The sequence below is a fragment of the Babylonia areolata genome, chromosome 2 (assembly GCF_041734735.1).
Source record: "Babylonia areolata isolate BAREFJ2019XMU chromosome 2, ASM4173473v1, whole genome shotgun sequence".
Taxonomy (NCBI): Eukaryota; Metazoa; Mollusca; class Gastropoda; order Neogastropoda; family Buccinidae; genus Babylonia; species Babylonia areolata.
In genome coordinates this window covers 50,491,449-50,507,064 of record NC_134877.1, presented here as the reverse complement: position 1 = coordinate 50,507,064, position 15,616 = coordinate 50,491,449, and the positions used below count along the sequence as shown (strand labels likewise).

General features: G+C 46.3%; 1 protein-coding gene across 1 annotated transcript in view; it reads right to left on the bottom strand.

Moving 5' to 3' along the window:
* Positions 1-472: 472 nt before the first annotated feature.
* LOC143277659 (uncharacterized) overlaps positions 473-15,616 on the bottom strand; it is a 37,630-nt gene continuing 22,486 nt past the window's right edge. Inside the window, exons 2-9 of the mRNA XM_076582567.1 lie at positions 15,332-15,500; positions 14,215-14,385; positions 13,403-13,510; positions 8,274-8,514; positions 7,130-7,332; positions 5,535-5,642; positions 4,352-4,546; positions 473-3,072 (exon numbers count right to left, since the gene is read on the bottom strand). Of these exons, the coding sequence (XP_076438682.1) occupies positions 3,026-3,072; positions 4,352-4,546; positions 5,535-5,642; positions 7,130-7,332; positions 8,274-8,514; positions 13,403-13,510; positions 14,215-14,385; positions 15,332-15,500 (1,242 nt within the window). The 3' untranslated portion in view covers positions 473-3,025. The remainder of the gene's footprint in view (positions 3,073-4,351; positions 4,547-5,534; positions 5,643-7,129; positions 7,333-8,273; positions 8,515-13,402; positions 13,511-14,214; positions 14,386-15,331; positions 15,501-15,616) is intronic.

The following is a 15,616-nucleotide window of genomic DNA, read 5'->3' as shown; positions in this document are numbered from 1 at the left end:
TTCGAGCGCAGAGGAAGTTTCACTTTCAGTTCAAGGAGATGTCAAAACTTACGGACTGATTTATGATACACCACACCACATCTGCTGTATTAAAAAAAAAGAATAAAAATAATAAAAAGCAGAAACCTGACTGTCACATAAACTCAACGCACTGGTCAAGCCTTGAGAAAGAAACCAGCAACTGCGATGCGGGGTAGAGTCGTGTACAGGGTGTATGTAGCAGACACAGAACACTGATGGCCACCGACCTGTCTCCAGCCGTCTGGACACCTGTCTGGCCACTGGGATCCACACAGGCCGAGACAACAGAGTGAGGCTGACGATTTTCACACTCATATCGAAGACCTATCAGAGGCCCTGTGCACATGGTCCCTGCTTTAATCAAACACACGCACAAGTCTTGACATCTTCCACCCACACTCCGTACTTTAATCAAATGCACGCACAAGTCTTGACATCTCCCACCCACACTCCGTACTTTAATCAAACACACGCACAAATCTTGACATCTCCCACCCACGCCCCCTACCTCCACCGCCCCACAACTTTCCACCTTCCCTTTTCCTTCGTAGCTGAGAAAAGGACAACACTTTTTTTTCTTTGCTCGCAGTTCTTCCTTCCGGAACAAAACTTGTTCCGGTAACTGTCTGTTTGTGCTGAGCGGGACGATAGACGTTTGTCCCACGAGTTAGGGAACTATGGTTGTGTCCAAGTAATTGGGGAACAGAAGCCTTGTCCGATTTATGCATTGCATCCGAGTGAAGTGCAGGAGCTTGTCCTAAGCCTTTTCAGTCTACTGCTGGAAGCCAAACGTGAAACAATACCAACAATTGCGCAGTCTGTTTTCCACAAATTTTGTCGAAGATCGCTAAAATAAATGTGCAGCCTTTTGTTGTTGTCAGGTGCGGAATAAAGACTGCCATATAAATAATGTTTTTTTGGTATCCCCTTCCGAGCAAAGGCTGTCTTATAAACGTGCAGTCTATTTTTGTTGTCACACTCATGACAAAGAGTGCCCCATCAAATGTAATCTTTTCTCGTTATCTGTTACTGGGGGAAAACAACAACAAAAACACTGCCGTAGAAAATGTGAAAACCCGCCACAAAAATGCATATTCTTTTCTTAATCATAAAACTCAAGGACAAAGTAATTCATAAAACTTTTCAGGATCTATTGCCCTTGTGCGAAAGACGATGATTTATAATCAGTGCACTGCGCCACAGAGGACTAAGTGCACACTTTCGTATTTGTTGGAATCAGCTTGAGTGTGATCGATCTTCATCCCCTCTGCCTCACAGCTGCATTTTCCCCATCCACATCAGGATCACCCACCCTGATACAGTTGCTGCCACTCGAAAACTTGCTCCCGAGTTTTTGTAACAGGAAGCCATGGCTCCAAAACTGTTTGTGTTGGGTTCAGTGTTCTCTATGTGTTGCAAACCACCATGGTTATCAGTGTGGGTCGATGGCAGCGCTCAAAGCCTTGACAGCTTTCCGGGAAAGCATTCAGATGTGCAGAAATGCCAAGTTTGATTCTTTGAAGAGGAATCGGTTCATAACGTTTTGTTGGCGCTGACGGTCATACTTACAGAAGAAACGGAGAAATGTGGCTGTTTTTTGGCCCGTCCATTTACAACAAACAGATGCGAAATAAAGCCATGCTTGCAGTAACGATAAACTGAGGTTCCTTTCTACATATAGCTTAGCTATTCTGTTGTAAAAGACAGTCATGTTTCGTGAGTCGAGAAATGTGCTTACACAATAACTCTGACTTAAACCATTCTGTTCCCCCAATTGAAGTCATGATAGGGAAAAAGTGAGAGAGACGTGATTTAAGCAACCACAAACATGTTTGAAAAGCCGTTGTGTTCCTGTTGCACATCAAAACTTGTGAATTTACTGTAGCATTTGTTGGTAAACGAAGCACATTTCTTTTAAAACAACAACCATACATGTTTCCATCATAACATGCAAATACAACAATCTTTAAATGATGTGTTGGTACTGGGAGGTCATTTCGCATAAAAATGAGTCTCGCGCATCATTGTTCTTGTTGTAAATTGTCCAAAACATTCCATGTGAATTCTGCCGTTCCACTTCAAACTGTTCTGTTATGCGAGACTAAAATGTGTTGGACTTGGTTGACAGTCCATAAAAATAACGTTATTTATGGGTGTAAATGCGCTTGCACTTCACTGAACGGTACTGACTGCGCCAGTGTTACCTGACACAGGATGAACTCAGCTGACGCTGACCAATACTGTCACCGACTCTGTCACGAATCTTCCATTTTGAGGTATATAGAATATCAACGTGTTTTTTTTTTTTTATATAAACAAAAAATCTGATGAAAACAAACACAACGACAAAGTCCTCTGAAATCTAAGAACACCGACCGAAGGAAGAAGGGACCCCGCTGAAGTGAACGGAAGGTACGGACAACACAGAGAGGGACACAGCGACCAACGTCAGTCTCGCCAGAATTTAAAAACTAAAGTGATACGTCTAACGTTATTAACACAACAAACACTGATGGTCAGCTGTGACACTTCACGACACCCCACACAGCGTCAGTCCTGTGTTGTGTGTCTGTGTGGACATCCAACAACCATCTACGCGTAACGACCAAACACGTCTGACATAAACTAACGCAAATAACATCAACTAGCACAACAATCAAATCCGATGACATCACACCTTCAAAGTCCGGGGGCTGGGGGGTGGGGGGCAAAGTGAAATCTCTGGCAGTGGAGACTGAGGAACCCGAATCCAAAGCAATCCAAGAGTTGCACTCCTCGGCTCCTCACGCAACAGCCGCTGTGAACAAGATGCAGCGCACAGCACGTGAAAATCGGCCCTACACAACAGAACCCAGTCGCAGATTTGGAGTTGACATGTCGGAAACATCTCCGTCACACACTGGGCTGTGTGTGGTGTGGTGGCTGTGGCTGTTGTGGTCGGGTACCGGGTGCAGACGGACATGCAGAATGGTAGGATGCTTTTCGTCTTTCTCATCATCCCGTTTTACTTCTCCGTTCTGTTCATCTGGGTCAGGAGTAACTGCTGCATCACTGCAAAAGAACACAGACAAAAACCCAATCGTGTTGCTTGTATCCCAGCCGACCTCAAGGGGCCGAGGAGAGAACTGAGACTGACAAGAGGTGGGTGTGGTGCCTGTGGGCAAAGTGTGGACAGGTCAGGTGTAGCATGGTAATTGTTGTTGTTTTGTTTTCTGATCGCGCATGGACTGGTGCTGACGATCACGCACAAACACGCACACACAAACATGTACACACGCACACACGCGCACATGCACACACACACACAGAGCAGCATTAGGCCTGCTTCCCTCGTCCTTCCATGCCTCAAACCAACTCACCCACACCCATCCACATTCACAACCCAACCCCACGCCCCACCCACACACACCCACAACTCAACCATCTCACAGGAGCGGCCATAGTAGCCAGGCAGACAGTGACGCTTGGTCTGATTCCGATCTCCCCGCCCCCCCCCCTCCCCCGAACCCCCAACACACTCACACCCACAACACCATAGCCACCACACCTCCCCCACCCACACGCACTCCTTCACACACCCCGCCACACACACATACACACAAAACTCACCCATCTGACATGAAGGGCCCCTGTAGGCAGATAGCTTGCTTACCTCCTCCACCCACGCTCCTCACACCTACCCCACCAATCCACACCCCTAACCCCAACCCACCCAACCACCACACCCTCACATCCCACACCTCACCCATCTGAAAGATGTGACCCAGTAGCGACACTTGGCTTGCTGATCCCCTCCCTCCCTCCCTCCCTCCACACTCCCTGACCCTCATGGTCACTCCCCTCCACACAAACTGACCCCGCCCCCCCCCTCCCACAAACTGACCCATACAAACACACACACACTGACCCTCCCCCCACACCCACACAAACTGACCCCCCTATCCCCCCCACACACACACAAACTGACCCATACAAACACACACACACTGACCCTCCCCCACACCCACACAAACTGACCCCCCTATCCCCCCCACACACACACAAACTGACCCCCCAAGCCCCCCCCCCCCACACACACACACAAACTGCCCCATACATACACACACACACACACACACACACACACACACACACACACACACACACACACACACACACACACACACACACAGTGACTGACCCATACACACACACACACACACTGACCCCTCAACCCCTATCCCACCCAACCATACACACACAACCCCCCCCCCCACACACACACACACACACGCGCGCACACACACGCACACACACACACACACACACACACACACACACACACACTGACCCATCTGACAGGAGCGGCCCCAGTAGCCGGGCGGACAGCGACACTTGTCCCTGTGGCAGCGCGCCCCGTTGAGGCAGGGCTGAGGGCAGCGAGGGGCCTTGCGGCGACACAGCGGACCCCCATACCCGCTCTGGCACCGGCACTTGTTGGGCCGTACGCACACGCCCTTGGGCCCGCAGCCTGGCTCGCAGATGGCTGGTAGATAACGATAATAATATATTGTACTTATATGGCTGGCGCAATGTCCCGTATCATAATGGGCTCTAAGCGACTCACGTGAAACAGTTCTTATACAATAGTGCAATATATCACACAAGAGCACTTGAAGACACAGAAGTGGAAAAACAAAATCTGCATCCACAAATACAATATCAGAAATCGCAGGTATGAATAATCGCAGAAAAAAGGCACATAATACACTGTACACGTTAAAACGCGCGCGCGCGCACACACACACACACGCACACACACACGCACACACACACGCACACACAGACCCACAAGCACACACATGCTACAAGAATACTCTAATGGAGGTGGCAGACAGACAGGGTACAGAGACAGACAAAACCATGAAGACAGGCATACAGAGAGAGAGACACAGAGAGAGAGAGAGAGAGAGAGAGAGAGAGAGAGAGAGAGAGAGAGAAAGACAAGGATAGAAACAGACAAAAGACAGAGGGACAGGCACACAGAGACAGACATACAGAGAGAGAGACAGACAGGCAGACAGATACAGACAGACAGATACAGACAGAGATCTGCACAGACACAGACCGAGACAGAAACCGACACAGAGAAAGGAACGTCCCCCTCCCCCACCGCCCCCCCCCCACCCCCACCCCCCCACACACATACACATACACAACCACGGTAAGGTCCAATTTTAGCATCCTAAATTATTGCACCTATTAGTTACATTTCCAGGGTTTGTGGGACCAAAAACGGAAAAGGCAAGATGGGGATCACGTTAGTTTCGTGACTAAATCCGCATCAAAAGTGAGTAAAATAACAAAACAAAATAAGAGTTGAAACCCGCCTGGAATGGGTTACATCTGCTAATGGTAATATCGTTTCATACATTTACACAAATTGCCGGTAAAATAGGTGTAATAATTATTTAGGATGCTACACCTGGACTATCCCCACAACCAGCACAGACTGAAGACAGACAGGAACGCACCATTCTGGCAGCGCGCCCCTTTATAGCCGGGCGGGCAGTGACAGCGGTTGTGGAAGACACAGGTTCCGCCGTGCTCACAGTCTGGCATACAGCGGACCTGATGCAGCCCTGTGACAGCACAGACCACACCACTGACCGACTGACTGACAGAGAGAGACACTCCAACATCGTTCATCATTTCATATTCAGGACCTCGTCAGGAAAGTACTCCCTTGCTGGTAATCATCACATACTACAGGGCTCGGTAAAACAAAGCACACTGCATAAACCCCCCAATGGATGGAATTATGTGAGCCACTACACTCATACGGAGCGAACATTTCTTTTGTCTGCGCGAAAAAGACATGTACGTTGCACTGAAAGATTAAACGAATGAATTCTTAGAAGTCTTTGATAAGCCCGTTTACCTGCAGAAAACAGGTTTCAAAATGAAATTACAGACTTTGGACAAAACTATTTATCGGGTAACAATCTCTTACGAATACCACAGCTTCAACCCAATTACGCTAAAAACGAAACACAAAAACACAGCGATCGTTGATTAAACACAAATCAATTTTCAGGACATCAATCTTATGTTCCAGATGTAAGGGCAAGTTATATACCTTCCCCATATTTCATGAATTTACTTGGAGCTACGATTTCTCCCCTGCACGAATTAGATTATACCAAACTTATACCAAACAGAAGAGACCTGCTGATGAATGTGAATGTTTCTTCCGAACACAAATTAAGCTGTTCAAAACAGAATATCAGTAAATGTGAAGACTTTTTCGGCATCAGTGTATTTCGAACAACGTTATTTTTCCTAACACTTAAATTCTTTCCCAGTCACTCCCCTGTTGCATTCCCTGTAAATTCGGTTATCTCTGCCTTCCCTTTTCCTTCTGTTTATTTCGATACGCAGTTTATCATTACTGCATCGAAACTTTATAAGAAATTATATGGTATAGGCCTATCTCTATTGACAAAAGAAGAAGTCTGACATTCCTGTTAATCATTCTCTTCAAACGATTTTTGCATGTAAGAGTATCGTAAGTACAAGAGCGGAAAAAAAATCTTTCTATGACTGTCTCTGCCTGTCTGTCTGTCTCACTCATACGAGTACAATATACACCATTGAAATTTCATCTTAAATAAATCCTAGCCAGTTTAGAATAATGTCACACATGACATCTAGATATACCAAATATAGATGAACATAGATTTGTCAAGTTATTGCCAAGATAAGCTGTGTACTGCTCTTATACTTTAAACCAGTCGATGATCTGTGTTGTTTTTGTTGGGGTTTATTTTATTTTTTATATATGATTGTAAACTATTTCTATTTTGATGGCTGATAGTTTTACGCACCAGTCGTGAGAGGCTATGGGCTATCCTGTCCGAAAGTCTAACCTTATCCCCCACCCCCTCTCTCTCTCTCTCTCTCTCTCTCTCTCTCTTTCTCTCTATCACACACACACACACACACACACACACACACACACACTATAATCCTCTCTCTACACACACACACACTTACGCCTCCTCCCCCGCCTCCAACCCCTCTCCACACACACACACACACACACACACACACACACACACACACTCACCAGGTTTCTTCTTGCTCTTTCTCTTCTTGCGCTTGCAGCACAGGACTCCCGAAGTGACGCCCTGCACGTGCGTGCAGGCCTGCGCAGTGCTGTTCTTTGGGTGCAGCACGTCCACGCGACCTCGTGACAGGCACGAGCTCTGTGAATGACGTTTCCAGAGGCAGTCCCGCCCCACGCCCGCCATCTTGCCTCGCTTGTTACATCTGAAATAGTTTTACAGGAGGGACACACACACACACACACACACACACACACACATATATATTTATATATATAATATATATATATATATATATATATATATATATATATATATATATAAACTCATTCTTTTTATAGGGCATGTCTTTCTTATCGTGAAGTATTGGTCAGTATGGCTTATGCCGCTCGTGCGCCGGTGAGTGATTCGTAAGTCTGTGTGTATGTGTGTGTGTGCACGCGCGTGTGTGCGTGCGTGTGCGTATGTGTGTGTGCGCTTACATGTGTGTGTGTGTGTGTGTGTGTGTGTGTGTGTCTGTGTGTGCGTGTGTGCCTGCATGGAATCTGTTGTGACAAAATAGTAATACAAAAGAAAAACAACAATACAATCATGGCAGTGCTTACATTCTATCACTCAGTGCACATTCTAATCGTGCGAACATTTGCATTCCGCATGTCAGCACAGTTGTTGGCGTACGTGCTTGCCCAGTAATTTGAACAGTTTTCTTACAAAGCCTCTACCGCTTTCAGGGTCATAGGGACATCAACACTGACATCAAAAGGAAGGAAACAACTGTTGTGGAACGCTGAAATTTCAGACATTTGATCTTGAGTGGATATATCACCAAGACCATTTTCTCACTTTTGGGGGCTAATTGTTCTGGATATTGATTTAGGACTTGAAACACCGTCAGTTTTCCACAAAATTCACACATTTGATCTGGAGTGGTACATCATCTCCAAGACCATTTTTCTTACTTCTGGGGCTGATTGTTGTGGATTTTGATTAAGCACTTGAAACACCACTTTCTACTTTTTTTGGGGGGGGGGCCAGGGGGGGCACGGGGGAGGGGGGTTGTTGTTGTTGCTGTTATTTTGGGGGGTGGGGTGTGGGTCTGGGGTTGGGGGGGGTTGGCAGTCAAAGGATTAATCTTTAACCCCTTACTTCCTGCAGCGGCCGCGGCGCGTGGCCCCGTTGTAGGCGTAGCAGCCCGGGAGATCCAGGATGTCCAGCCAGGTCAGCTGCCCCAGGGCCTCCCGGTCCTTGGGGTTGCACACGCGCCAGCCCCGCGTGCACAGCTGCCGCCCGTGGCGCACGTGCCCCTCCCACCTCCCGGCGCACGCGTGGATGTTGCGGTGCAGGTGGAGGCCCTCTGTGCTGTCGTCGGCGCAGCCCGACGTGTACTCTGTACCGGAGAGAGAACACTGAACATTGAACACTGAAATATATAATGCCATCAGCTGTATAGCTCTACAGCTCTAGTGACATAACATGGAGGTACAATCAGAACAATAATGGTGAAAAATAATGAAACAAAATCAAACAGAAAAAAAAGAACTTGTATTTAAATAAACTAAATCTTGATCTTCCCTTTTTCAAGTTAATACAACCAAAAATCTTTCTTTCTTTTCTTTTCTCTATCTGGGTATTGAAGCTCTTAACACGTGTTACTCCTCTTTCGAATGCTATTATGCTTCAGCAATAAACTTTGCCAGAGATCTTACTGTATCGTCATCAAAATTCATTTTCAGCACACCCATGACATCCCTACTCCTTTCAATACTTGTTTGGAAGATGACGCATTTATCACGATGCCGGAGAGAGAGAGAGAGAGAGAGAGAGAGAGAGAGAGAGAGAGAGAGAGAGAGAGAGAGAGAGGTGTTTGTATTATGTGTGAAATATTACTTGTTAATGAGGATAATTATTGAGTGATTGAACGAATGAGCCGATTTCTAGTATTTTTACACTTTCTTTTTTATTAGCATGATATGTGTAAATGATGAATGTATGTAATGTTTCAATGCCCCTAGGAGGCACACGAAATAAACTACTTGCCTTGCCTTGCTTTGACAGGGTTTTACACAGTTTTAGTTTCAGTTTCTCAAGAAGGCGTCATTGCGTTCGGCTAATCCATACACGCTACACCACATCTTGCTTGGCAGATGCCTGAGCAGCAGCATAACCCAATGCAAGTAGTCATGCCTTGAGCGCTTGCATATATTTATATTTCTGTACCTATCAGAGTACATTTCTTCTACAGAATTTTGCCAGAGGAAAACACTCTCGTTGCCATAGGTTCTTTGTTGTTTTTCAGTGCGCCAAGTGCGTGCTGCACACGAGACCTCGGTTTATAGTCTCATCCGAATGACTGGACGCACAGTTCGATTTTTCAGTCAAACTTGGGAGAACGGGCGAGAGCGGGATTCGAACCCAGACCATCACGGATTCTGTATTGGCAGATGAGCGTCTTAACCATTCTGTCACATTCCTCCTTACAGGATCATGGAAGTCTGGAACAGTCTTGGGTCCAAAAAAAAAAAGAAAGAAAAGAGAGAGAGAGAGAGAGAGAGAGAGAGAGAGAGAGAGAGAGACATTCCCAGAGTCGGAAAAGTCTTGGACAAAACATTAATGAGAGAACCATCCCCAAGGAGCTGGGAAGCCTTGATGGAAATGAGAGCTTTATTTCTAGAGCTGGACAAGTCTTTGGAAAAACATATGTTTTGTTCTCCAAGGTCAGGAAAAGTCTTGGAATTTCAATGAAGCCCTTGACCACTATCATTCAACAAAGACCTTTAATGCATTAAAAACAAAACAGACAAAGAGCGCGCGATGAAAACTGAACACGAAAACCGGCGATACACGCCGACCTCATTCGCCAGCTGTGTTGCAGTGGAATTTCTGATTCACTTTGGCTTGGTGATCGGTATGGGAATGGTCCAGACTGTTCTGGAAACGATCTGGAAAAGTTGTTTGTTCATACTTGTGGGAATACTGGGGGAAGTGGGGACGAAGGATGGGTCAGTGGGGTGAGGTTCTTTTTTCTTCTTCTCTTTTTATCACAATGGGTAGCTTGGGTTATATCAAGTGAATTAAAAGTCGTCAGCGCTACAGGTAGGGGCCTTCGTTTGTTGAAAGTTGTTGATTTTTTCCTCTTTCCCCCCTTTTTTTTCTCTTTGCTTTTCTTTCTTCTTTCTTTTCTCTTATTCTCCAGACTAATGCAGCAGCACTTCCTACCTAGTACTGTAGTGTGGAGAGGCTTGGCGGAATATAATTATAGTGCGTATGACAAGGAATCGAGTGACACAGTTTCAATTCTTTGCGATCCTCAGGATTTTTAAAACCATGTGTCCCCCTCCCTCCCTCCTGCCCTGGACCTAGAGTGGTAGAGTGGTAGTCTGGGTGCCAGAATTTCGGTCGAACAGTTTGCAACAGCACACGTAAACGAACCCAAGGCAGCACGAGAGTTCTCGCTGGCAATATTCTGCAGAAAATCCGGTTTGACAGGGAAACAAGAATTAATACAGTACAACGAGATTCTAACCATGTATTCACATCGTTCCTAAAATACATGTAAACCAGTCAATTACCGAGTAATCAGAAATCAACACACATCCAGCGACTTATAAAATATCTTTAAAATTAGCATCAGAAATGAATGTTCTAAAAATATTACATAAATAGACATTAAACATTCATCATTTGCAACATCAGATGCTATGAAAAGCGAAAAAGGTATAGGCGAATATATACATTACTTAATCAAAAAATGATTCATGTTTTTGTCTAGTAAATATAAAATATGTTGTTAAACTAGTCAATACAATAATTCACTTAAATATCCTACCTACGCGTGTTCACATAAAGTCAATTAAACCAAACTAAAAAGAATCTAACCAAACTAAAAACGAAATAAAATGAATAAAACAGTTTTCTCAACCCTTCTGTGTTCACATAAATCAAATCTAATCAAACTAAAGATAAAATGGAACAAACAAAAGTTTCCCCGATTCTCTCTCTCAAACTAAAGATAAAATGAAATAAATCCAAAAAAAGTTTTCCCCAACTCTGTCTCTGTCTATGTCTGTCTGTCTCTCTCTCTCTCTCCCGAATTTCAGGTTTCGTCAGGTGTGTCTTTGTGGAACGGAATTTCCAATGATTATATTTGAGAACGTATAAATTAGAACAGGCTTCCCTAACAAGCAAACAACACTCCACTATCAGTCATGGGGCACGGTCTTTGGCAAGACCTCGAGGGAAGGTGTAGACAGGGTGGGGGTGGGGGGGTGGGGGCTGGGGCTGGAGAGGGACGGGGTCAAGGAAACCCGGGGAGAAAAGAGGAGGGATGGAGGGAGGGGGAGACGGGGAGGGGGTCCAGGGAGGGGGAGGGATGGAGGAGTAATAAGAAACAGACAAAGAGCGGCGTTCTGACAGCGCGCTGCGATCTGAGTGCAGTGCCAGACTACTATGGCATGTCTACAGCACCCGGCTGGTTAACAAGCTCGGATCGCGTGTACACGTGTACACCTGTCTGCGGTGCTTGATTAGTCTCTGGATATATGTACGTGTATGTCACAACCCGTAAGGGGTTGCCCACGAACCCCCGCCCCTTCCCAGACTAGCTAACGTCCCGACAACACAAACACGGAGACACAGAAAAGTTCAGCTCGTTTTACTGTGGTCATGCAAACATACATAAATAAATGAACGCCACAAACCCAAGCATTACTCACACACACACACACAAATAACCTGTCTAATTACAGCACAATACAATTTGCAGTCAACTGCAGCGCCAGTTCTGCTCAAACACGAAGCTAGAGTTCAGACATTTGCTGACAGCCAAAGACGGACCACGTTGGTAGTTTGCTGGCTGAAGCTGGTCGGGCAAGAGGGAAAGTGGGAGCGGGAACGGGAACGGGAGTGAGGGAGTTTCGGGGTGACACGTTAGAAGGGGGACGAGGACCATTCCAGACTTGTCCCGGAGACCCGTCGAAGGCAGTGGCACAGAAGGGAGGGAAACAGGAAAACCTGTAACACCTCGCTGGCTCTGTAGACTATGTTCTTTTTTACTAGTTGCAAAAGAGTACATCCTCCCCCCTCCCCACTTATCTCTTCTTTAAGCAATATACATTACGCTAACCACAAATGGCAATAACATTTCATTTTCCATCATGCTAGTTCCGAATAATATAACCAGCACCAGTCGGGCCACATTACAATTACATCACATTTCCATCCCCACACAAATGTTTGGGAAAATTTACATACTGCAATTAGACAATCACCATTACAGACCTGAAACAATCCGAGCTGAATATAATTATGGCAAAATGATACACCTAAACAGAACAAATTTACTAATTCCCCCCAAATATTTAGAGACAAAAGAATGCTGGATTTAAAAGATTTCCACTAAAAAAAACATCACCCCGACCTTGCAAGTAACCTAAACCTCACTTGAATGTCAACCAATATCACAATTCACATCACTACATTAATATTACGCAGACAAACACAGACTCCCTCACCTGTCACCAGGTAAATGGGCACACCGCTGCCCAGGGTGAAACACAGACCCACACAGACACACAGAAAGAAGGGGGTGACAACGAACACACCCCACTACTTCTGTAAGACGACACCCAACAGCTCCCTCGCTGGAACGGTGATCCGTCTCTTGACAGAGCTTGGCCTCAAAAGCCCCGGGAAATCTTTCTCTCCTCTCCAGATTGACTCCTGAACTCGCTCAGAGTTCACAAAACGTTCAGGAGAAGGGTCATGACACACACATATCCTCAGATATGCACGTGTAAAAGCATGAAGGAGAGAGAGGGAGGTGAAGGAGAGGGATGGAAAGGGGGAGAAGGGAGAGAGAGAGAGGAGGGGGAGGAGAGGGGGGGAGAGAAAGGGGGAGAAGGGATGGAAAAGAGAGTTGCACATGAACACATGCGAAGCAACCGTCACGAGCCGTGACAGTGTATCTGTGAACAGCTGCAATTTTGTTTGTTTGTTGATTTTTTGGTTTAAATTGTATTTCTCTTGGTTTTATGTGCAGTATTTCGAGTTTCAAGAAGAAGAAAAAGTACTTGCAGCAGCAGCAGCAGTTGTGAATGACAATAAAGACGACGACGAAGAAGAAAACCTATTATTTGACAAGCGATGCACCCCCCGAGGTCCCGTTTTTCAATTTTTCTTTTTATAATTTTTAAAAAAATCTTTTCTTTTAAATCATTTCTTAATACAATTACTGTACAGTGGTGACGTAATGGGCAACCATGCAGGTGGTGACGTACCTGCAACTGTGACGTAAGAACTGGCGATGTCAAACCCTTCCTCGTTGATCACCTCACACGTGTACAGACCCGTGTCCGATTTTCGGGCTAAGGTCACCAGCAAATCTCCTGAAATTAAAAAAAAAATTTAAGTCAATAAATCGACTACTAGCTTGATCATTCAGTTAACTGATCAATAAACAGTTCATTATCGTAATAAGAGATCTAGGATTGTGCCTTTTATGTCAGTATGGCTACTTTGGGGTTATTTGGTTGGGTGTGCGTGGTAAAAACAGTAATACATGTAAAAGGCAACCAACAAAGAAGAAGGAGGAGGAGGAGAAGGAGGAGGAGGTGGTGGAAGAGTAGAAGAAGGAGGAGGAAGACGAGTAGAAGAAAAAGAAGGTGGAGGAAGAGGAGGAAGAGGAAGCGGAGGAGAAGAACAAGAACAAGAAAAGCAAGATGAACAAGAACAAGAAGAGCAAGAGGAACAGGAAGAGCAAGAGGAACAAGAAGAGCAAGAGGAACAGGAAGAGCAAGAGGAACAAGAAGAGCAAGAGGAACAAGAAGAGCAAGAGGAACAAGAACAAGAAGAGCAAGAGGAACAAGAAGAGCAAGAGGAACAAGAACAAGAAGAGCAAGAGGAACAAGAACAAGAAGAGCAAGAGGAACAAGAACAAGAAGGAAGAGGAGGAGAAGGAGGGGTGGGAAGGAAAAGGAGGAGGAGGAAGACGAGAAGAACAACAACAACAAAACAACAACAACGACGACAACGACAACAACAACAACGACAACAACGACGACGACAACAGCCACAATCACGGAAGACTGACCGGAAGACAGCACGGAAATCCTGGGGTTGCTGGTGCTCATCTGCTGGCCGTTCTTGTACCAGCGGATGCGGGGAGGGGGCATGCCTGAGGCCTGGCAGGGCAGCAGGAAGATGAGCCCCGTGTACACCTCACTCCGCTCCGGGGGCTTCACCACGATCACCGGGGGCTTCACTGAAATAACGGAAAGGGGGCGAGTTCAGTGGAGATCCCGCCCCGCAATCCATGCCAGCGCAATGCCATCTAACCCCCGCAAAAGGGGGAGGGGGGCCAAGGGTGTGTGTGTGTGGGAAGGGGGTGGGGGACAGAGTTGCGTTTAGCGACCTCTTGGCTAAAAGCCTTTAAGGTCAAGTCGCTCAAGGATTGGATCTTAGAAAGATCCATGTCAAAAGATCAGTCGTATTACCTGCGACACACGCACTTAGGGAAACTTCTTCGTTCGTGGGCTGTAACTCCTACGTTCACTCGTACACGAGTGGGCTTTTACGTGCATGACCGTTTTCACCCCGCCATGTAGGCAGTCATACTCCGTTTTCGGGGGGTACTTAGGGAAACAAATGTGCATGCTGACAGGAAAAAGAGAATCAAAATAGTAAATGAAGAAAGGTAGCGCTACGCTGTGGCGACTACCACGGTGAAGAGTACAGTCTGAATGTCACATCCGATGCACAAAGGGAAAAAAAAGTATTGAAATAATCATCCATCCCTATTTCCGATAAGAAACAACAACAACAACAACAAAAAAACAAACAAAAAAACCCAACAAAACTCACTTCATGTCTAACTACCTCTTCCAAACATCCTCTCGGACAGACAGACAGACAGACAGACAGATAGACAGACAGACAGATAGACACACACACACACACACACACACACACACACACGCCTCGGACAGACAGACAGGCAGACAGACAGATAGACAGACACACACACACACACACACACACATACACCACACGCGCGCGCGCGCACACTCACGCACACAACATTCACAAACGCACAACCGCACACACACACACACACACACACAAACGGACACACACACACACACACACACACACACACACACACACACACACACACACACACACACTCACTCACCCCCCACACCCCCTACCTGGCATTCTGCAGCACAGCACCCCAGTCATGAGGTGAGGCTGGAAGGCGCAGGCCCTGTGGAAGTGAGCGTCCACACAGCAGCTGCCGTCAATCCTCCCCCCGCTGATGCACGACGACTGGCCAGCGTGCTGATGGGCACAGCCACCCCCCACCCCGGCCAGGTCGTCCTGTTGGCGAGGAGCAGACAGAGAGGAGGTTGGTTGGTAAAACAGGACTGTATGGGAGAGCATGACAGGGGGGTAGGGTCTTCAGTCTCACCACAGACGTCCAGAAAGACGAGAGA